Source organism: Pinus tabuliformis, chromosome 3_1 (genome assembly GCF_031772625.1).
Source record: "Pinus tabuliformis cultivar Carrire ecotype Pingquan chromosome 3_1, CPIR1, whole genome shotgun sequence".
In the NCBI taxonomy this organism is placed as follows: Eukaryota; Viridiplantae; Streptophyta; class Pinopsida; order Pinales; family Pinaceae; genus Pinus; species Pinus tabuliformis.
In genome coordinates this window covers 906,793,706-906,816,516 of record NC_142301.1, presented here as the reverse complement: position 1 = coordinate 906,816,516, position 22,811 = coordinate 906,793,706, and the positions used below count along the sequence as shown (strand labels likewise).

The 22,811-nt window shown below is 36.2% G+C and overlaps 2 protein-coding genes across 6 annotated transcripts in view; both read left to right on the top strand.

Annotated features, from left to right (window-relative positions):
- LOC149190588 (DNA ligase 1-like) overlaps positions 1–22,811 on the top strand; it is a 309,510-nt gene that overhangs the window by 162,790 nt on the left and 123,909 nt on the right. For all 5 annotated transcript variants that reach the window (XR_016256001.1, XR_016256000.1, XM_089412213.1 and 2 more), the window contains exons 8-10: positions 12,757–12,888; positions 13,350–13,462; positions 15,917–16,018. Coding sequence is in view for 3 of the 5 variants with exons in the window: in XM_089412213.1 (XP_089268339.1) it covers positions 12,757–12,888; positions 13,350–13,462; positions 15,917–16,018 (347 nt within the window). In the remaining 2 variants the exon portion in view is untranslated. The remainder of the gene's footprint in view (positions 1–12,756; positions 12,889–13,349; positions 13,463–15,916; positions 16,019–22,811) is intronic.
- LOC149190589 (uncharacterized) overlaps positions 20,670–22,811 on the top strand; it is a 43,158-nt gene continuing 41,016 nt past the window's right edge. Inside the window, exons 1-2 of the mRNA XM_089412396.1 lie at positions 20,670–21,064; positions 21,172–21,313. Coding sequence (XP_089268522.1) covers positions 20,701–21,064; positions 21,172–21,313 — 506 coding nt within the window. The 5' untranslated portion in view covers positions 20,670–20,700. The remainder of the gene's footprint in view (positions 21,065–21,171; positions 21,314–22,811) is intronic.

The window sequence follows — 22,811 nt, the reverse complement described above, 5'->3', positions numbered from 1 at the left end:
CCCTTTCTGGGTATTGGAGATCTCATGTGCCCCAACCTATCCACCAAATTTCGTGGCTAGAGCACATCCGATGCTACCCCAAATCAATAGTTGGGACATATCCTCCCTAGCTCTAGTCTCTTTGCTTCTTTGGTATTGATGGCTAAGAAGAAGGATGACACCTTGCAGATGTGTATAGACTATAGGGCTCTCAATAAGAAAGGAATCAAGAACTGACATCTTATTCGCAGGATCGATGAGTTGAAAGGGGCCAAGTATTTTTCGAAGATTGATCTTCGTTATGGCTATCATCAGATCTGGGTTTGGGGGCAAGACATCTCGAAGACAACTTTTAGTTGCCACTATGAGCACTATGAGTTTTTGGTTATGCCATTTGGTTTAATCAACGCTCCTGTGACTTTCTAGTCTTGTATGAACCATGTGTTTAATAAGCAGGTGTGGAAGTATTTGTTGGTCTTCTCCGATGACATATTGGTGTACAACAAGACATGGGAAGATCACTTGAGGCATTTGGACGAGGTGCTGGGAATTTTGGAGGAGAAAGAACTATATGCAAAAGAGTCCAAGTGTGAGTTTGGCATGACAAAGATTCTCTATCTAGGGTATGTGATTAGTCACGATGGGGTACGCGTGCATCAAAAAAAAATCCAAGTAATCATTGAATGTCCCACCCCAAAGAATGTCATAGTGTTGAAGAGTTTCCTTGGCCTTTGCACTTACCATAGGAAATTTGTTAAGGGGTTTCGACAGTTAATAATCCCTCTTACAGACTCATTAAAAAGGGAGTCTTCAACTGGTCGGAGAAAGCACAGGAAACATTCAAGAGGATGGAGGAGGCGATGAGCACTTGCCCTGTGCTTGCTTTACGTGATTTCACTCAGCGATTCATGCTAGAATGCGATGCTTCGGGGACAGGTATAGTAGCAATCCTTATGTAGAATCAACACTCCATAGCGTTCGAAAGTCACAAATTTAGAGATTATAAGTTGCACTATTCGATATATGATAAAGAGATGTTGGCCATAGTGCATGCATTGTCCAAATTCAGACAATATTTAATGGGATGCAGATTTAAGATAAAAATAGACCATAACAACTTGAAGTTCATCATGGGGCAGAAGGAATTGAGTGAGAGGCAACAAAAGTGGATAAGCATGTGGCAGGCCTACGACTTTGAGATAGAGTACGTTAAAGGCAAGTGTGACATAGTGGTTGATGGTCTATTGAGGATGCCACCCACTTTGTCACTCATAGAGATGGCAAAAGATTAAAAGTCGCTGTTGCTGGTGGAGTATTCAAAGAATAAATTCACTTGTGAAATTTTGGAAGGATTGAACCGTGATGAAAGATATCGGGTTATGAATGACATTATCTACTATAAGGATCATAAGGATCATATCTATCTTGTGCTAGAATCAAAACTCAAAGAGAGAATCATACAAGCAACTCACTATTCACCCTTAGCAGGACATCCGGGATATCTAGAAAACTATAGGAAGGTTAGAGAGAGGTTCACTTGGAAAGGCCTTAAGATGAATGTGTTGAGGTTTGTAAAGGAGCGCAACACTTTCTAGCAGACCAACACAGGGCACACCCATCCAACAGGTTTGCTGCACACCCTCCCCATCCCGGAGCAAAATTGGGAGAGTGTTTCCATGGGCTTTATCATTGGCTTACCTTCGGTGTAGGGGAAAGATTGCATTTATGTGGTGGTAGATCGACTCACAAAACTTGCCCATATCTTTGCCATATAATCAAAATATTCAGCTTCACAGGTGGTTGAGCTATTTTGAAAGGAGGTTTTGAGATTGCATGTGTTGCCGAAAAACAGTGTCAATAGAGATAGCAAGTTCATGGGCATTTTTTGGCAGGAGCTTTTTAGACTTGTGGGGATTGAGCTAACTCCAAGCGCTAGCTACTAACCTACCACCCATAGATTGATGGGCAGACAAAAATAGTTAACAAATGGATGGAAGGCTATCTCAGGAATTAGGTGACCGAACAACAAAAGATGTGGGTGAAGTGGTTGCATTTGGGAGAACATTGCTACATTAGAACATTCCACATGTTAAGTGGCATGACTACCTTCAAAGCATTATATGGATATGACACCTCGACTTTTGTAGATAGGATATTTGGGGACAATCAAGCACCGTTGGCCAAAGTTTAGATCCAGGAGAGCCATGACATATTAAAAGTCCTCAAGAACAATCTACATATGGCTCAGAACCAACGTAAACTGTATGTAGACACACACAGGGTGGTGCACAACTTTGAAGTGGGAGATATGGCATACCTCCATCTTTAGCCCCATTGACAGTCTTCACTAAAACCCAAAGGGGCGAAAAAGTTAAAACCTAGGTTCTACGGGCCAATCAAGATTCTGAGAAGAGTAGGAGAGGTGGCTTATGAGCTCGAGCTTTCGGAGGGATGTAAAATTCACAACATCTTTCATGTCTCATGCCTCAAAAAGGCCTTGGGGCAACATGTTGTTATTTCATAGAGCTTCCACCATTGGATGAGGAAGGCGAATTGGTCTTGGTTCTCGAGAAGATCCTAGATACAAGGGAAAGGAAGCTGTGAAACAGAACAATTAAGGAGTACCTGGTAAAATGGAAAGACTTAGCGATAGAAGATGTTACCTGGGAGGGTGAACAGGTGCTCAAAAATCCTGAATTGAAATTGCTTGAGGACAAGCAATCTTGGGCGTGGAGGATTGTAATGTCTTGGATAACTTAGGAAGCTTATGACGAAGTCCGCTAGCCTAAAGTGGTTCCCATAGGTTAAGGAGAAAGGGTGATATTTCCCAGGAAAATGAGGAGGCAATTTAACTGTATAAAGTGAAATATCATAAAGTGAATTTATAAAAGTGAATTTAACAAAAATGGGAAGGTGAAAAGATAACCCTAAACTCATAAAAGAAGGAAAATGAGGAGCTTCTCCTCATTCGTTCATTTTGTGAGTTTCGAGAAAGAGCTCTTAGAGAGTTTGAAGGAGAAAATTAGGGATTTGGAACCCTAGCCCCTCCATAACAGTCTTCGGTGTTGAAATTAGACACCCTAGTTTGGGATGTGAGAGTGAAATCACTCAGATTTCACCACTGAGCTTCAATGGAGTAAATAATTTAAGTGAATATCGAGTTATTGAGGTGTTATCCGTTGATTTTATTCACTGATGTTGTGTTGTTCATAAATCTTCTCTCGTAGGTGAATGCCATGGACAAATCTGTAGATTTTGCGTATGAGGAGAGGGTTTATTAAAGATTGCAGATGACAAACTTCAGGGAGGAAGAGTTTCTTTGCCACTAAACTAAGTCTCTTCTATCGTGAGGTTCGAATCTGAAGAAAGGTACAGTTTGAGTTTCCTTGAATCATAAGCTGGGAGGGTTATCTCTGGTGGATCAAAGTTCTCAAATAGAAAGGAGAATCCAACTCCCTCATTTTGCTGCTGGACGGGACACTTGTCTTACAATTGAATCTATGTTGATGAATGTTGAGTTCTCTTGGTGTTCTAGACACACTACCTCAGCATTCGATTGCTGGACACATTCTGCACTAAAGGGTTTGACTTGCTGAAGTGTGTAACTTCAACGTGGTAGACTGTCTCTCTACTAAGGGCACTGATAATTCTGGGATAGGTTGTGGCCTCTTTCTTGCTGGTTATATTAATTATCTCTTAGCGCTATTTGTGGAGCATTCCCAAAGTGACTTATAGGAAATAATGAATTGTTTTCTTCTCATTTTAGATATGCGTGCAAGTGCTGTAGCTTCATGAAATTACAGTGGCAGCGTATGCTAGTGGCATGGTGTAAATATCATTGTGGCTTTCTTCTTTGAATACCTGGGTAGTGTTCCTCAATCAAAGGATTGATATATATTATTTCAAGAGGTTGTGCTTTGCATACATATATTCTTGTGGTTACTTCCTATTACCACGTTCACTATTTCTTACATTGGACTTCCAAATGAGAAAAACATTCTCTGTGAGTGTTATTGCCATATATTTATGATGCAACTATTTTTTGGGTTTGATGTTGGTAACAAGAGTTGGTTTGATGCATATTAAAATTTCAATGAACTAGCTCTGGTCATTAAATTTATGAAAAATCACCTAGAACAGAATTCAACTAGATTGTTTGACAAAATACTTAACCGAAATTTTAATCTCAAACTCAGAAAATTTATTGGGTGAATTTAAGAGTTTCCTGAGTAGGTTTATTACAAAGCCGCTCATCATTATGAATGGTAGAAAGTCATGCAAGATTAATATCAATCAATCATGAAGAATGGTGTTTGGGAAATTCCCTAGAGCTAGTGACAAGTATGTTGTGACATCCAAATGGATCTACAAAATCAAACATGCAATTGATGGGAGCATAGATAGATACAAAGCAAGGTTGGTAGCAAGGGGTTTCTCTAAAAAAGGAGTGGATTACGAAGAAATATTTGCTCCTACATCCAAGTACACTACCATTAGATCCTTGATTTCTTTAGCAACAACTATGCGATGGAACATCCACCAAATGGATGTCAAAACAACTTTCTTAAATGGGACAATAGATGAAGAAGTGTACATTGAACAACTAGAAGGTTTTGAGATACATAACAGGGAATCTCACTTCTTTAGGTTAAAGAAAGCTTTATATGGCTTGAAACAAGCACCGAGAGCTTGGTATGCTAGAATGGATGCCTATCTTTTAAGGCTTGGATTTGTCAAAAGCTCTACAGACCCAAATCTCTACATCAAAGTTGTAAAGAATGAACCAATCATTATTGTATTATATGTGGATGATTTACTCATTACAGGGGTAGAACACAAAGTTCAAGAATGAAAAAAGATGTTGGTAGTAAAATTTGAAATGAAAAAGGACTTATGCATTACTATTTGGGCTTGGAAGTTTGGCAAAAACTCAGAGAAATCTTAGTCATCGAAAGTATATCATCAAGAATCTACAAATGTTTGGTAGGATGGATTTCAAGGCTATGACAACTCCTATTATCACGAATTTAAAGAAATTGAGAAGTTCAGAATCTAGCCTCGTTGATCTTACATGTTATCGTCAGTTGTTTGGCTCATTGATGTATTTGGTGAGTACTAGATCTGATATATGTTATATGGTGAATGTTCTAAGTCAATTTCATCACTATCTAAAGTGTGATGGAAAGGAGATCAAATTAACAAGTTTCACAGATTCAGATTGGGGTGGCAGTGAGAAGGGTGGAAGAAGCACTATTTGTGGTTGTTTTAGTTTGGGATCTGCTATGATTTCTTGGATAAGTCGTAAACAAGTTGAGATTGCTTTGAGTAGTCCTGAGGCTGAATATGTTGTTGCTTGTGAAGTTGGAAAATAAGTAGTTTGGTTAAGGAAACCTCTATTAGATTGATTTGGGGGGCTCTTGGATCCCACAATTTTAAATTGTGATAACCAAAGCAACATGAAGATTTCACCATGCTAGGACTAAGCATATTAACAACAAGTATGACTACATTATAAGTTTGGTTCAAGATGGGGTCGTGAAGCTACAGTACATGCCAACAAATTGTTGAAAAATGTAACTAGGTTCGGTCTTCATAATGACGTGTAATTATGATTTTTATGTAATTGATGTAAAGAAGAAAATAAAATTATTTTTGTAATACTTGAGTCATGGGATGCATGATCAAGGAATTTTATTTTTATTATTAAGGCTCCCATTGTGAGCCTTTAGGGTTGGTCATCATGTGATAAATTCTGTTGAGTCAGTGTCAAAGTTTGAAGACCCATTTGGGCATGTCATTTATTGTAAAAGACAATTTGTTAACCCTCCAAGACGATGCCACAAGCTCACCTTGAAGTCAGCCTAAAAACGATTCCAGAAGGGCATGTTGGACTAGGCTCAAGGTCAAGTCGACCTATATCATGGACATACCACTTTATATATGGCAGAACTTAGCATCATTTTGGAGAGTAGAATTTGGCCAAGCAATCTGAACTGGGAAGAAGTGCGAAGATCACAAGGGAAGAGCCTCACTACCAAGCGAACGAAAGAGGAACATAATCGAGTCATTTTTCTGATTTATTTTGGGCTAACACCTTCACATGTGCGAGGAAAGGATCGTCTACTGCAGAAAGGGGATGAAGCTTATACAGTGCATCTTGAAGTTGAATCAAGGGAAAAAAAATACTCATTAAGCTAAGTTGCATAAGGTAGTCCTTGTATCCAAGTAAAGGAGATCAAGATATCAAACTAAGTCAAGTACTACAACTAGGGTTTCTAAAGAAAGACCGAGAAATGTAGATCTAAACTAAGGGACTGCATTCTGAAGTATAGTCGAAATAGTGGGAGTAGAAGAAAATTTGACCATCGTTGACTGAAGGAAGGAGTCAAGCTTGTGACTTGGTCTTGGAGAGGTTGTTGTGTCAAGTGACTTGGTCTTGGTATTCGTTAATTGAAGTCTCTATAAGAAGAAGAATTCGTTTGGGTTTTCCTCTCAAGTTGGAGAGGTTTTGGCCCTGGCTGATCGCCTGTATTCTATGTCTCTTGTCTCTTTATTGTTTATGCTTTGGTAATTGTTTGACGAAGAAGAACACTATAATAATCTAAGTTAATGTAAGATCCTAATCTAAAGAACTAAAAAGCATTCACAAGCAATTATCATTACAAGAGAAATCACCTACTTTTAATGCCCTAAATTTCTCAACACAGATGAACATGTAGCTAATGTGTTGAAGAAATCTCTTCCTAACAAGAAGTTAGTTTATTTTAGGAGCATGCTCGAATTAGTGAATATCACTGATTTGGTTGAGAGGGAGAGATGAAGTGCCATAAAACTGCTTGCATGTTGGTACTTGCAAGGACATCATGGCCTAGTTAGCATTGAGATCTCAGTTGATGTCTAGATCGCAGAGGCAGGGTATCAGTTGGAGCTTCGGTTTAGTGTTAATACTTGGATCCCTGTAAGGGTTGGTGTGAGGGCATGGAGGCCCAGATGGTATCTTGTTGGATGAATACTAGTGCTGTAGCCAGATGGTACCTATAGTGGCAAATGCGTAGATGACACCTCAGTCCCTGTTGTGTGGATACCTTGGCAGTTAAGGTATCCCTAACATTGCGTATGCTATAACTCTTCAAGTGAACAATGTCAATTTGAGTACATCCTTGTAGCTATTAGAATAATTATGAATACCTCCCTAGTTGAGAGGGTGTCGAAAAATGTAACTATGGTTGGTCTTCATAATTGTTATTGTATTTTATTATCATGTATTTAATATAAAATTGAAAAAGAAGAAAAAGAAAATTATTTTCATGCATGGTTTTCTTGCTTATTTTAGTTATTTATTAGGTCAAAGCCTCCATTGTAGGCTTTTATGGTTTCTCTTGAGTCATAAGAGTCATTGTTATATTTATTAGACCTTTCTTAGGCTTTTGTGTCATGTAAAGAAAATTATTTTTGAGTCAAAATAGTCATTTGTCACCTCCTCAGCAAGTCGGCCTTGCCTTGAAGAAGTTGGCCTAGATTGGGGCTGTTCGACCCTGTGGGAGTAGTGTAAATAGAAGAGGAGCTCAACCTATTTGGCATCCATCATCCACAAGTTCGATCTGCGGTACAAGTGCAAGAAAAAGGAGAGCGAAGTCAAGGAAAAGGAAGGAGAAACCAAAGTTTTCGAGGCATCTCTCTCTCACATGTGCAGGTTTTCTAGGGTTTTTGGGCAAGTTGCAAGGGACAAAATTTATGCAGTAACAACAGGTCTGAAATTTTGAGTTGCAAGGGGGTCAAAATTCCAGATTGAAGTAGTTTTGAAGGAAGATATTTTCGTTGACTTTGATAGAATCTATTTACTTGGAAGGAGGGATGACTTGGTGATTGGAGGAGGTCTATGTCTAGGTCTAAAGGTCTTGGATTGTCTCACTTTGACTTGGTTCAATTATTGAAGAAGAGTTTAACTGGGTGTTCCCTTAGAGAGGGGTTTTGCCTTGGTTGAGTGCCTACATCTTGTGTCTCTTGTTCTTGTGATCTTCATGCATTTTTGATTTGGTAATTGCTTGATGAAAGACAACATAAGAAAGAAGTAAAGAAGCCTATACACATCAGAAGTAATTATCAAGAAAAGAGGAATCAATACCCTAATAACTACATGCATTGATTTCTCAACACCTTGAAGATGGAGTTGATTAGGGACCAATTTTTTTTCCCAGTTTTCTCCTCGAAATCCTCTCATTCAACTGAACCAACTTGGACCATCACATTAAAAAAATTTGATTTTTTGGGTAATTAGCTACGTTTTTGGACTAATGATTTCTTTTGGGTTTTTTTTTTGCTTGATTTGATAAGGTTCCTTTCTTGGAAAGTGCACATCCTTCTTAAAATATTTTTTACTTGGAGAGAATTTTATTTTTCTCTCGTTTAATTTTCTAACCAATTTTTGGCTAATTATTTTGCCATTTTTTTTTTCTGGAAAATAAAAAATGACTCTAGAGGGGTTTAAATATATTTTCCCACCCTCAATGTATGTCTAGATAGAAAGTTGAGGTGTAATTTTAAGTACTCATACCCCTGACAAATTCTATAGGCAACACTTTTTTACATTTTACATGGAATATTACATAAAAATCCCAATAAGAACAAGAAATTTGACAATTAAAAACTGACCTCTAGACAACAAATTTTGCAAAACTTTAGACATAATCTAGTATGGCAATTTGTATCGACTCTATACACTAGGACTCACCTAAGACTTCACCATCAAGCCTCACTCTATCTTTGGGGTAAATTGGGGAGAAAAATGTAACCAATTATTTAGTGTTGAGAAACACAAATAATTAGCTAAGGAAAAAAATCTGAGTGAAAACTCTCTAGAAAAAATATTAAGCTACCTAGACATATTACTTGGATTTATATTCAACATACGAGGATTATTTTTACATCATGACACCATGGGGCTGTAGAATTTGGTTGATTACAATAGAATGTCAAGAAGTTGCATGATGATGATGATGATGAAGTCTGAAAATTTTGTCTGATCTGAACATGACGGAATGCTCAAAAATATACTCTGTTGTAGGGTAGTTGACACTTGATTGGTCAACAGGTAGTATTGGGTAGAACTAGGGTTTGATCTTTTTGTAGAAGCAAAGCAATGATTATTAAGGACAATATTATGCTATTGAGGATAATATTATGCTCTTGGTCAGAATTGTGATGTATTTGGCAGAGTTTTGTTGAGCTAGGGTTTAGTAGTGATTATGTCTTGTGGAGTTGTTGGAAAATATGTATTGCTACTACCACTGATGGATGCATAACGCTATTGGGTCTTATCATTTTTATATATTGTCTAAGTCACAAGAGACGTCCTTAGGGGTCTTGTGTCTCATATTTTGCATGTCGGACATGACACGACCCGTAAAATGTGTTACCAAGACATGTTAAGGCATGTTTTTGACACGGCCCAAACACGTGTCCTGATTTTAGGACACGTTTTTCAACGTGTCCTAAAATCAGGACACGTGTTTGGGCCTGAAAAACGTGTCCTAAAATCGGGACACGTGTTTGGGCTGTGTTAGACACTTGCGTTAACATGTCTTGGTATTAGGACACGTGTCCCACTAAAATCCCAAAGTAAAAGGCATTGTGCCTTGATTTTTTTTTTCATTTTTCCTATCAGTGTCATGTCTATTTGTGAGGAGTTAGCCAACATGGGTCTTAATGACACAGTGTTAGAGCTAGTCACTTTTGATGATGAGTCTCTTGAGGGGGCATCTTGCACACCAACAAATGTAGCAGGAGATCTTGGATTGGGCATAGTAGTGATGGTGATTATGACATGGATGAGGACCTGGACTATTGATAGAGTCATGAGTCATGACTAGTACCACTGACGAGCTATGATATTCCTACCTCTATTGTGTATTTTATCAATCATGATATTTCTAAATTTCTAGTTTCTTATGTGCTTGAACAATTGTGAATAATATGAACAACAAACTTTGAATTGTAAACTTCATTGATGTTGTAAGTTAATAAATTAAATAGTTCTAAAATTGCAAAATTGTAAATGCAAATGTTGCGAACATTGCTGTCGGGATTAAATCAACGAGGGTCTGAAATATGAAAAAAGTGTATAAATCGGGATAAAATCAGTAAACAATGGTAAAAATTGGTAAAAATCGTCAAAATTAAAGAAATAAATTTTTTTTAAAAGATAAAAAAAATACAAAAATCAAGATTATTCCCAAAAAATCGAGAATAAATCGTGATTTTTTTTCAAAATGAAAAAATAACCAATTTAATCGTTTCAGCGAAAAATAGTGATTTTTCGAAAAAATTGCGATTAAATTGCAATTTTCTTAACACTGGTAAATACTAAATTGGTAAATTACTAAATAGATATCATCACGATTCATATATGTAGATGTTCTAATTTCTATAAAATATGGACTAGGCATATATTTCAGTATTATATATATAAAACCTGTCCCCGTGTCCTGTTTCCGAGGTCACTGTGTGTCGTGTCGAATACTCATATTTACGTGTCCTCCATGTCCTCGTGTCATGTGACTTAGTATATTGTTGAGTAGAGCTGGCTAGGGATTTCATTTATAAGGCTTGTTGGTAGATGTATGCATATTGCTACTAGTGTTTAATAGCTTGGTGTGTTGAGCAAACTTGGTTATTTGAGGAATGGCTACAAAGCGTAGTTCAGTGGCTAATCAGTTTGACCACGGGTGATCTCTTCATTCTTTTATCTTTCAATTTTAGGGCGCAAGGTGGTGCAAGGTAGAGATTGGAGTCTCCTTCAGGTTGGAGTCTGAGAAAACTTTAGGGCGTCAAAGTGGTGGTAGAGCAGGTTGGAGCCTCTGCAGGGTGTTGGCATCATGTTAGTCAGAGCTGATAAAACCAAGGTGTTGGAGTGTCCTTCCAGTTGGAGCTGGTAAATCAGGGCATTGGAGCGTTGTTCCAGTTGGAGCTGATAAATTTGTGGATTGGAGCCTCCTTCTAGTTGTTGTTGGAAAATATGAGAAGTTGGAGCTTCCCATTGATGTAATCTTGAAAATACCTATATTAAAAGCGTTTGGTAGTTTTTCTCTCGGAAGTGTTTCCACCTAAAAATCCTTGGTGTATTATCTTTGATGTTGTGTATTGTTGAATGGTGTTGTTAACTGTTTATGTTTGACCTAATGCTAATGTTAACTATTGCTCTGAAGATTAAAATTAAGTTAATTAACTAATTGAAGTGAAATACTGATTCATCCCCCTCTTAGTGTTTCCAACATTGGTAAGCTTGTTGTTCATGTATGTGTCAGGCCCACATTTACAACCTTTAACGAGTGTTGAAAAAATCGGCATTAAAAAAAATTGGCGAGGGTACAGAAAATGTCTTTTCAGAGAGATTGGTGAAAAAATAAGGAAAAACCAAAAAAATCGGCAAAATTTGGGTAAAAATCAGAAAAAATTGCTATGGAAATATCATGATTTTTCTGCACATTGCTGAAAAATTGGCAATTTTATCCACAGTGCCTTTGACTGTTCTTCAACTGTTTTACAAATGGGTCTGATCTTTTGTCTCAAAGATACCAAATACCAGAGATGCAATAGATTAGAGGAATGAAGAGAGATTATATTGATGACCACAGACTATCAATGTTGGCCGACATGACTATAAACTATGTCTAACAGAGTAGAAATGAGCTAGGGTAGGACAGATCATAGGGATCGAAAAAAATAGCTAAGAAAACACTGCTTACCAGGTGAATGTTGTAAACATAGCAATGTAAATCCAAGGATGGGTAAAGTTACATTAAGGAGAGCTAAACAAATTCTCAGAAATACACCAAGAAGATTTTCAGTCTGGCAAAATATAAGGAACTAGAATCCATGTATATACGAATGGTCTTGTAAAAAAGTCATTTATGGCTCATGGTTAAAAATAGACACAAACAAACATGCAAACAGAAACAGAACCTTTATAACAGAACATCAAAACAAACAACAATCATGTTACATACCTGTAAGTAAACTTTGACATATTGACTGCCCCTTGATATAGCTTTGATTCTTTGTGCAAGCATCTATTGAACCACCAAAGATGTGACAATAACCACACAAATTGAAAATTCTCAGCAAGGTGACAAAACCCTCATACATTGTCACCGCTCATGCTAAGCAATTGCAATTCACAGATATAAGAAATCTGATGTGTTTTGGAAATGGGGTGTGGTGTTGTTATAGCTTTGGAATGGTGCTCAAGATTCTAGCAAGTGGCAGCAAAAAAATAAGGAGTGTTTGTGGGATCTGTGTGTGGTGAGGGCCTTGAATATGCAGGATCTGCTTCTGTCTTCTGGGTTCTGTTTCCAAGTGGATCCATGATGGATCTGCTTTATTGCTTACATCACCCACAGATTTGGGAAAGTAGGTAAAAATGCTGGTGACTTAGATTATTTTTTTCAATATCCAATGGAAGTTGGTTTTATAAATTTAAGATGCTCTCTTCAAATCTCTATGCCAGTTATTTAGATATTTGCGTTTCCATATTTTTTTCTGTAACGACTATTGTTATTAGCAAATGCCTGAATTGGCAGTTCTTTATAATTTATTAATTACTGGATTAGGTGTTTCAAGTCTTTGGTGGTGGTTTTTATTTTATTTTTTCAATTAATTTATTGTTGTTGTTGTAGCTTGTACTTTTTGATTGTTTATGCATTAAATATTTTAATTGTAGTTATATTCTCTTTTGTGGAAATTTTAGTTGTAAACCATCTATAATGTGGATTTTTGCAGGTTTTGAGCACTCGTGCCCGAAAAGGTGTTATAGTTAGTGACATCAAAGTGCAAGTTTGTATTTTTGCTTTTGACCTTTTATATCTTAATGACCGACAACTTTTACAAGAACAACTAAAAGTGCGAAGAGAGGTATGGATTTTCACTCAATCTCTGCAGAATTGTATTTGTATGTTAGAATGTTGTGCAAAAGGCCTTAAGCTTATTTTTTCTTTATCATATGGTGTTGTTAAATAAGTTTGGTTAGAGATGCATTTTCTAAGAATGTGGAAGTGGGAGTTCTTTGGTTGCTATAAATTGTCTATCATGCTAGATGTAAACATAGATTTATTTTAGGGCTGAATGGGCAGGTAGATATGATTGATGAAATTTGAATAGTGCTACATATGCATGTGTGGGTAGAAGAATCATTTTATGAAGAAAATGGTGTAAGATAGAGTTGTTGCTTGCTTTTTTATGCAATAAAATCAGAATTTGCTCTTTTAACTAGTATGGATTTTGAATGTTGACGAATAAGGTTTGTTAGATAGCCTGAGCTTTGTAATGGAGTGTAGATATCAGAAAAAAGTGACTTTGCATGGATTTTCATGCAGTTCTTGTATGATTCTTTTCAAGAGGAAGCAGGAAAATTCCAATTTGCAACTGCAACGGAATCAAATGATATAGAAGAAATGCAGAAATTTCTTCAAGAAGCTGTAAACAGTAGGTATTGTTTCATATTCTTTTCCTTTTAGATTTGTGATTTTATAAATTCCATTGGAAAATAAATATGGATTGAAAGGCTATAAGGGCTTTTCTATTCGTTGGTATGCACAGGCAAGGGATAAATTTGTTATATAGAGTTCATTCCAGTCATATTCCCTAGTGAAACAACCATCATTACAAAACTCTGATCAGTTTTGATTATATAACTGTGCTTGTCACACGGAAATCAAAGCCTTCCATTGAAATAGGCAGTTGGATTTGTTGAGCTTCTTGTCGCTCCAACATATTTGCTCTGGGGAGCATACAGGTCACATTTCTTTCTTTTTTACTCTCTCATCTGCTTGTGGCAGCTGCAATTTTGTCCCGGCTATGTTTTTTTCAGTGGTTCTCCTTCACCTTATAGGGTCTTGCTTCTTGGGATAACCTACATGTATGCTTATACTATGTCATTTTGTGTGATGGCACTGTTGTACTCTGTTTTCATTTCATTTTATCTCATTTTAGGGTGTTTTGGTTTGGCTATTATTCTAAGTTACCAGGATTCGGATTCGGATCCGGATCCGGATATGGATACGGATTCGGATACGGATCCGCTAATTTTTTGAAAAGCCAGGATCCGGAAACGGCAAGGAAACGTCAAGTACAAGCAAATAAAAAAAAATTAAAATTTTTAAAATTAAAATTTATATTAATATAAAAATAAAATCATAAGTTAGTTTTTAAATATATAATTTTTACATACAATAAATAATTATTGTATAAATAATTTCATATTTAATGTATCATTTATTAATATTAATTAAACATTAATTAAATTTATATAAAAATAAAAAACATATGTGAATTTTTAAATATATAATTCAATGTAATACTTTAAAAATAATTATTAGTTTAATTATAAGAAAATTAATGCATCATTTATAAATATTTAAAATAATTATTAATTTAATTATAATAAAATTAATGCATCATTTATAAATATTTAAAAATCAATTATTAGTTATAATATTTATATTAAGCAAATTATTAAACTTATTTTAGAAAACTTACTTTTTAAACATGAAGAGAAATTTTAAAATTGATTAAAATAAAAACTTACTTTTTAAACTTTAAATATTTAAATTAACAATAAGTCTATTATAATTTTCGTCACATCCACGTTCATTAAAGTTTATAATGTCTTGTATTCTAAGCGATTATAATTTTCCTATGTTACCAGGATTCGGAAGTTATAAGCGATTATAATTTTCTTGTGTATTTTATATGACGTTTGATTTTTTTTTAACCTGTCCGCTGAGCAACAACGGGCAGCAACGAGGCGGTGGCTGAGCACCGTGGCTAAGCCTTGCTGGCTGGGGCAATGACTGACTGACGGCAGCGTGGGGACAACGGCTGACTGACGACAGCGTTCTTGGCTGGCTGAGGACGCATATCTAAACTTACAGCGACAATCGAACCCTAAAAAAATTCCGCTTTTTCTGACTTTCTGGCGACCATTTCACTGTTTCTGGCAGCCACCAGCGGGATCCGTATCCTGGGAAAGTTTACTGTTTCCAAAAACTGTATATTTATAAAATACGTATTTTAGACGTATTTTTGGTGTATCGTATCCGGATCTGGTTCAGATCTGTGGATCCGGCAATATTCCTCCTGCCTCTGCCGGATCCGGTAACATAGCTATTATTACACCCCGTTTGATTTATTTTGGTCATTGTTGGACAACAATACTATTTTCAGTTTTACTCTCAATTTTCTCTCATCTTAATGTTGTTGTCTATAATATTTTCCTGAGATCAATTTTTATCTATTGCAAATAGAAGACAGTTTTTCTTTGTCATTTGTGTTATTTACCTGGAAAAGCTATGATTTTTAAACGTTCTAAATGTTAATGTTGTGCCTTTTACAGAAGATGCCTCTCAAGTCTGGTATATGGCATAGATTGGTCTGATATTTGAATTTGTTTTGTTGGCCATGCTGTGAATCTTTTTTTTCTTTTGCTAGTTTGTCTGGGACTCCAGGGACTAGACTTTGACTAAGAAGCTGCAACCCAGGGGAATCTAAGCTGTCAAAATCAGCTGGGGATCATTCCTGGCCTTGGCCACACCAACCCTTAACATGCCTGGTTTTTTTGTATAAATGAGGTTTCAAAACAGAAGCCTTGTCAGAGGGAGTGCCTTAACAGAACACCCTGTCACTGACTGTTCTACATCTCATGGGTCTGCATCGTGTGAATCGTTAGTGTGGTATTGTTATGGATATTGGTAAACGATTATTTCTGAGAAACCTATCCTATGAAATCTCCCAAGTCTGGTACTTTAACGTGGACTTTTTAACTTCTGTTGGTTTTTAGACATGTTGAAATATAAGTTGTGTTTTGTTAGATGACTTTTATATTTATGTATTTTTCTCTGGTTTTATGAAAGCTATACTTTGTTTAATGGGGGTGTATTTACAGTTGTGAAGGTTTAATCATCAAAACACTGGAGCAAGACGCAACATATGAGCCTGCAAAGCGGTCTAATAACTGGTTGAAGTTGAAGAAAGATTATATGGACAGGTAGGTAGGATGGAGTGTGCTTAGAATTTTGCAAAAGTATGTAGTTATTGGTCTGTATATCTGTTTGTTATAAACAGAACTAATGTTCTCTGTTTCCTTAGGGTTCCCTTGAAAAGAAGTTGGTTTGTTTTTGTATATTTTTGGAGTACTATTGTCAAGTTCAACAATAGCTGAACATTTGATTTATTTATTTATTTTTTCCAGTTCTTAAATTCTAATATTTACTTGTAACTACTCATCCCTTCCTCCAGCCCGTAAAGAAGGGTGAAATATTCAGCATGGCTTATGGAGAGCCTCAATGAACAATTTGCTCATGCAGAGCAACACATGTCAGAAGCGGGATATGAACCCGGTTGGGGAGAATAGCAATTCTTGCTCTGAAAAACCTGGGCTAGACCCATTGATGAACACCTGATTTATTTTTCATGACTAACTGTGTCGTATTTTATTGCATTGCTAATTTTCCCAAAGGTTCAGGGATGAGAAGATTGTGGATTGAGGTCTATTGCGGAATATATAAATTTATGGGATTGTGGGGCAGGGCTAGGAGATGCAACATAAAAACTGTAGAAATTAAAATTTAGTGGATGAACATCTCATGCCAATGAATCTATTGTTGCTCGAGTAACATTGCTTATTATAGATTCTCGTTATATTGCCATTTGGCACCGCTACAACAAAATCTAGCACCCAAGTAGTATAAAGTCTGAAGCACCAAGGTGTTATCTTTGTGTAACTTGGGAAGGCTACCCATTGTCACCTTGGTAACTCTTGTTGTTTCTTTAAGTTGGCTGTCCTCCAATATGAGGGGGGTGTCACTAAGTAGGTTTGTTAATGCTGTGGAGTGGAGGCTCTAGGTTCTGTTTGAAGGGTAAGAATTAACAAAACAAGTGGTTGTGGATCGGTGAAAAGATGAATGGTTTGAGAATAGTTAGGTGATGGAAACCCCAAGACTTATGCCTACCAAATCTTGTGCAAAATGGAGTCAAGGAAGTGTGCATCTAAGAGGCGAAATGCATGAATGTTGCTGAAAACTAACCTTGGAAAACTACGGGTGCCATTCTCAAGCTTTGTTATGAAGGTGATGTGATATTATTCAATCCATAATTAGGCTTGTTAGATGCAAGCTTAACACAACAACAATGGAAATAAGAGTGACTATATCTTCACGTTACACCATCCAAATGGTAGATATTTCCGTAGAAGGCCTTCATAACATACTACAAAGGTCTCGTACAGAAATAAACGAAATTTGAAAAGATTACAATCATAAAATATCACATGAGTAGAGTCAGTAGCTCCGTTATTCCATTAAGCTTGCCATATGATGTGGAATGAAGACCAATGAATGCATATGGTACCTCCTCTCTTTAACTTAAACATAGGAAAAAATATATTACTTTGGGTGCTATTCAGCATCAAACACATTTCCCCTAGGTGATATCTAATATCATAACGTGATATCACCTAGGAAAATCAGGCATCATGCATCACTGCACCACACCCAAAACCATAGGAGGAGACAATAGAACTTGTTAATATCATGCAGTGATAAAGTATGCTGTAATGAACATAATATACATGTACATACATGTAACATTAAATAAATAAAAAAATCAATAATAATAATAGAATAGTAAATTATAATAAATATAAAGTGTTACATCCTAAACAAGGGACGTGATCTATCCCGGGGACATGATGTTTAACCATGGTGTCTAGTCAATGCATACAAGTACATGGTGACATGGAATTATATCATTAACTTATCTATCATATATCTTATTCACTATTTTATGTATATTTTCCATTTATTTATTTCAATTGACTGTCCTTTTTATGTTGGATATGTCTAGAAAATTGTTCATCTCCTTTCGATGTTACAGGATGTGTTGACCTTGGGGGAAGGATCCCCGAATTGGATCTGAAACCGGATTCGGATCTGACTGGATCCTCCCAGAATCTGTTTGATAAATATTTCATGTGCTGTTGGAAACAAATCTGCCCACTATAAAACGAATCCCGAGATTCATATGTGCATCTTGTCCTTTTTGGTTTTTTAAGTACAAAAAGATTAACAACTGGACTGTGAATCATGGGTGCGTCTAATTCGAAATTCAAATTCAATACTATTTATTCTGAGGGTCGTGACGTGGTAAGCAGTGAGTATTGGATGGCCGAATTTCACCATCTGATGCTTTATTTTCTGTTGGGTTCACTAAAGTGCCGAATTTCACCACCAGACACTGTAATTGTTGATACGTTGGCTTTCTGTCTTCTGTCGGGTTCACTAAATTTTTTCTTATTTTTTATTTTTTATTTTTGTTCTATAATTTAAACTGTTATGTATATAGTTATTAAAGTGTGTATATATATTAATTAGATTATATAATCGTATGTCTTAGTTTTATATCTATATTATTTATATTATACTATATAATTTATATACATTTATGCTTGATTTCCTGTCACGTTCACTAAGAAGTTTTTGATTTACAAGGTTATGTATATAGTTATTAAAATGTGTGTAAATATAAATATATTAATTTATTTTATGCTTTATTTGCTGTTGGGTTCACTAAAGAAATTATTAAATTAAATAATTTAAAAGGTTATATATATATATATATATATATATATATATCAGCGTTGTTAAAATCGCGCTTTTTTCAAAAAATCGCGCTTTTTTCGGAAGACCGCATAAAATGCGCGTTTTATCCCAAAAAATCGCCGGATTTTTTTTAACGCTTTTTCCGAAAAAATCGCGATTTTTTGGAAAAATCGCCGAGGGCGCGGGCAGCGGGCTTTTAATAAGAAAAAATGAAAATTTTTAAGTCATTTTTGACTGTCGCCGCGCGGAGGAGGAGGAGAAGAGCTAAAGGGTTTGGGTCGACTTTGGGAGCAAATCCAAGTGTTTTTAGGAGAAATCCAAGACAAGATCACCAATTTGTCCATAAAAACAGTATGTAGATTAATTTTTTTTTGTTTTGCTTCTTTAAAAACTTTGTTTTTCATTGTTTTTAAAGAATTTTTTGTAATTTTTCATTGATTTGGGATGGGTAATTTGTTATGACTATGAGAACCAATTTTTTTTTTTTTTTTTTTTTTTATCTTTTTACTTTTTATTTTTTCTATTTCTGTTTTCATTTTTTTTAAACATTGTTTATGTTTTTTGAATTTTCATTGTTTTTTGGCATTTGCCATTGGCATTTGGTTGGGTAACTTGGGTTTGGAAATTGGGATTTTGGAAATAATTAACTTGTAATTTTGTAAATGCTAAATTGTAATTTGTATTATGTAATCCTAAATTCCTATTTCCTAATCCTTATTTTTCCATAGGTTTGCAAATTCAAAATTCAAAAACAAACATGCCAAGGAAATTGGATCTTTTCTGGGAATATGGTGAACCTAAAGCTCCGAATGATAGACAAAACTTGAATTGCAAGTTGTGTGGAAAGGAGATAAGCGGGGGGGTGTACAGGTTGAAGTACCACCTTGCACAAATCCCTGGACGTGATGTGGGGCCCTGTATAAATACAAATCCTGAACTTATCCAAAGAGCCATGAGAGCATTGGGAGAATTAGAGCAAACTAGAGAGGCCAAAGAAGAACTCAAAAGGCAACTAAGAAGGTCAGCTGAAGGAAGTGGACCAAGTGGCACTGGTTCTACTGCAGCGTCAGTCAATCCGGTAGCTGCATCATCATTTTTTGTTCCTCGAACCACACCTGGTTCACAACCAACTATCGGTTCAATGCTAAAAAGAACTGAAAAAGAACAAGCTGATAGGTTGATGGCAAAATTTCTCCTCTGGAGTGATATTCCTTTCACCGTTGTAAGGAATAATCCATTTTTCCAACCTGCTGTTGATGTTATTGCCAGTGTTGGCCCGGGGTACAAAATCCCTTCTCTTCATGATTTCAGAGGCCGGATTCTTCAAGAGGAAAAGTGTGACTGCACCCAAAGATTGGAGGATTTTAGGGCATCATGGGCACAAACAGGATGCACTGTTATGTCAGATGGTTGGACTGACCAAAAGGGGAGAACCCTTATAAACTTCTTGGTTAGTTGTCCCAAGGGGACTATGTTTATCAAATCTATTGATGCAACTCATCAAATCAAAGATGCAAGAACTTTATGTGATTTGCTAGATGTGTTTATTTTGGAGGTGGGTGCAGAAAATGTTGTCCAAGTCATAACGGACAATGCTGCAAATTATGTTGTTGCTGGTAGAATGCTTATGGACAGGCATCCTACTTTATTTTGGACACCTTGTGCTGCCCATTGTATTGATTTGATGTTAGAGGACATAGGGAAAATTCCCTTTGTCAAAGATATTGTTGACTCATCAAAAAGCATCACAAAATTTATATATAATCATACATCTGTGCTTAGCTTGATGAGAAGATTCACCAACAACAAAGAGTTGGTGCGCCCCGCCATTACACGGTTTGCGACGAGTTTCATATCTCTTCAATCCCTTTTGAATTCTATGTGGGATTTGAAGAGAATGTTTCTTTCAGAGGAGTCGCGTGCTTCGTCAATGAGCCGCAAACCAGAAGGAGAGGCGATATGCAGACTAGTTTCATACCAGGAAGACTTCTGGGCAGGAGTGTAGGAGGTGTGCGCCATTACTGAACCTTTGGTAAAGGTTCTTCGGTTGGTTGATGGTGAGAAGCCCGCAATGGGCTATTTGTATGAAGCCATGGACAGGGCCAAAGAAGCCATTCGGTCCTACTATGATGATAAGGGAGATGATGGGTTTCAGAAACAACTCCTTCTATGGGAAGTGATTGATGAGCGATGGAACAACACACTCCATCGTCCCATTCATGCTGCTGGGCTTTTCCTGAACCCTGCATTTTCTTATGCATGTGGGTTTGATTTTGATGCTGAGGTCGTGGAAGGATTATTAACCTGTGTCCAGAAGATGGTGAGATCTCCAGAACAACGTATAGAGATCTCTAGACAAATTGAGACATATAAGATGTCAGGTGGCACATTTGGCTTTGAGATGGCTGTCACTGATAGGACGATTAAAATGCCAGGTATTTTTTAGTTTGTACTTTGTAACTTTGTTTCAAATTTCATTGTCTCTTCAAATTCCATTTTTTTCTTATGTTTATTTAAAATTTTATTTGTGATTTTGTTGTAGACGCATGGTGGAAGATGTATGGTGGCAGAGTACCCCTTTTGCAAAAGCTTGCCGTACGCATCCTCAGCCAAACATGCAGCTCCTCAGGATGTGAGCGCAATTGGAGTGTATTTGAAAAAATACACAACAAGAAGCGCAATAGGTTAACACTTAAACATTTAAAATATTGCAAATTTCCAAATAAATTTTTGAATTCATTAAAGTTTTAAACAATATTTTTTTATAATATTAATTATTAATTATTATTTCATGAACTTTGTACAGGTTGGAGTCCCATAGACTTAATGACATGGTCTATGTCTACTACAATCTTCGATTGTGGGTGAGACAACTAGAGAGGACACCTGATATGGAAGCCATCTCATTGGATGGGATTGACACCACTGCTGAATGGAGGGTTGAGACCGAGAGGCCTCTCATGGATCCCACTGATGATTGGTTAGTGCAGGATGAGGGGGAGGAGGAGGGGGAGGAGGAGGAGCAGGAGGAGCAGGAGCAGGAGCAGGAGGAGGTCAGGTGGAGGAGGAGGAGCAGGAGGAGGAGGTGACACCGCCTACCCTGGCTACCACTACCACCAGTAGAGGACGTGGTCTCCGTCTACCTCAGCCTCCTGTAGCTGCTACTACTAGTTCTTTAGCTTCTAGAGCACGTCAGACTCCACTGCCATTTCCACCAGCACAGGCACCAACTTCTACATCTAGAGGGAAAGAGAAAGTTGTGCCATTTTCTCGCAAGAGGGGCAGAGGAAATCAATAGGATTAGACTTTCATTTTATTGTATATGACATTATGACATGATGAGATACATTATCATATTTTTTGTTGATATTTTGAGGCTGAGTTGGGACTCAGGACTTACTATTCAGGACATGATTCAATGTTACGTGTGATTTTAGCGCTAGAAATGATATTAAACATCTTATATATTAGTTTTTTTATCATATTTATGTGTCAATGTATTTATTTTATGTTGTAGATGGTTTAGATATTAAAAAAATTGAAAAAAAATGAAAAAAATGAATATTTTTGTGCCAAATGCTTTTTTCCCGCTTTTTTCCGATTTTTTCCGCTTTATTCCCGGCGCCGATTTAATCCCGATAGCGCTTTTAACAACATTGATATATATATATATATATATATATATATATATATATATATATATATAGATATATGTTTTATATCTCTATACGTATATTATAAAAAAATAATTTATATATTGAAATATAAATAAATAATATTTATTTATTTTACATCAATATCATATATTTTATTAAAATGTTTATGAAATAGAACATAAATTATATATATTTAATTTTTTTTATTTAAGTCATATTTTTACACTTCAAAAATGTTGATTGGTTAAAATCTTCTTTTCCTCAAAAAGTAAGGAATCCAGCTAACAACCAATGAGCATTTCACAAGAGTAGTACTTTGCCCCTTATGTAACACCAATGGATTATTTTATGTGGTTAGGTTTTGTCTACACATAAAGATGTAGTTGCATGTCAAGATCATTAAATTGTATCAAGATAGATTAGGTTAGTAGCCATAAGTATTGTAGGCTATATATATATTCAATGCACCTGTCGTATCTGGATCTTGGATTTTCAAAAAGATGATGGATCCAGATCCAAATCTGCA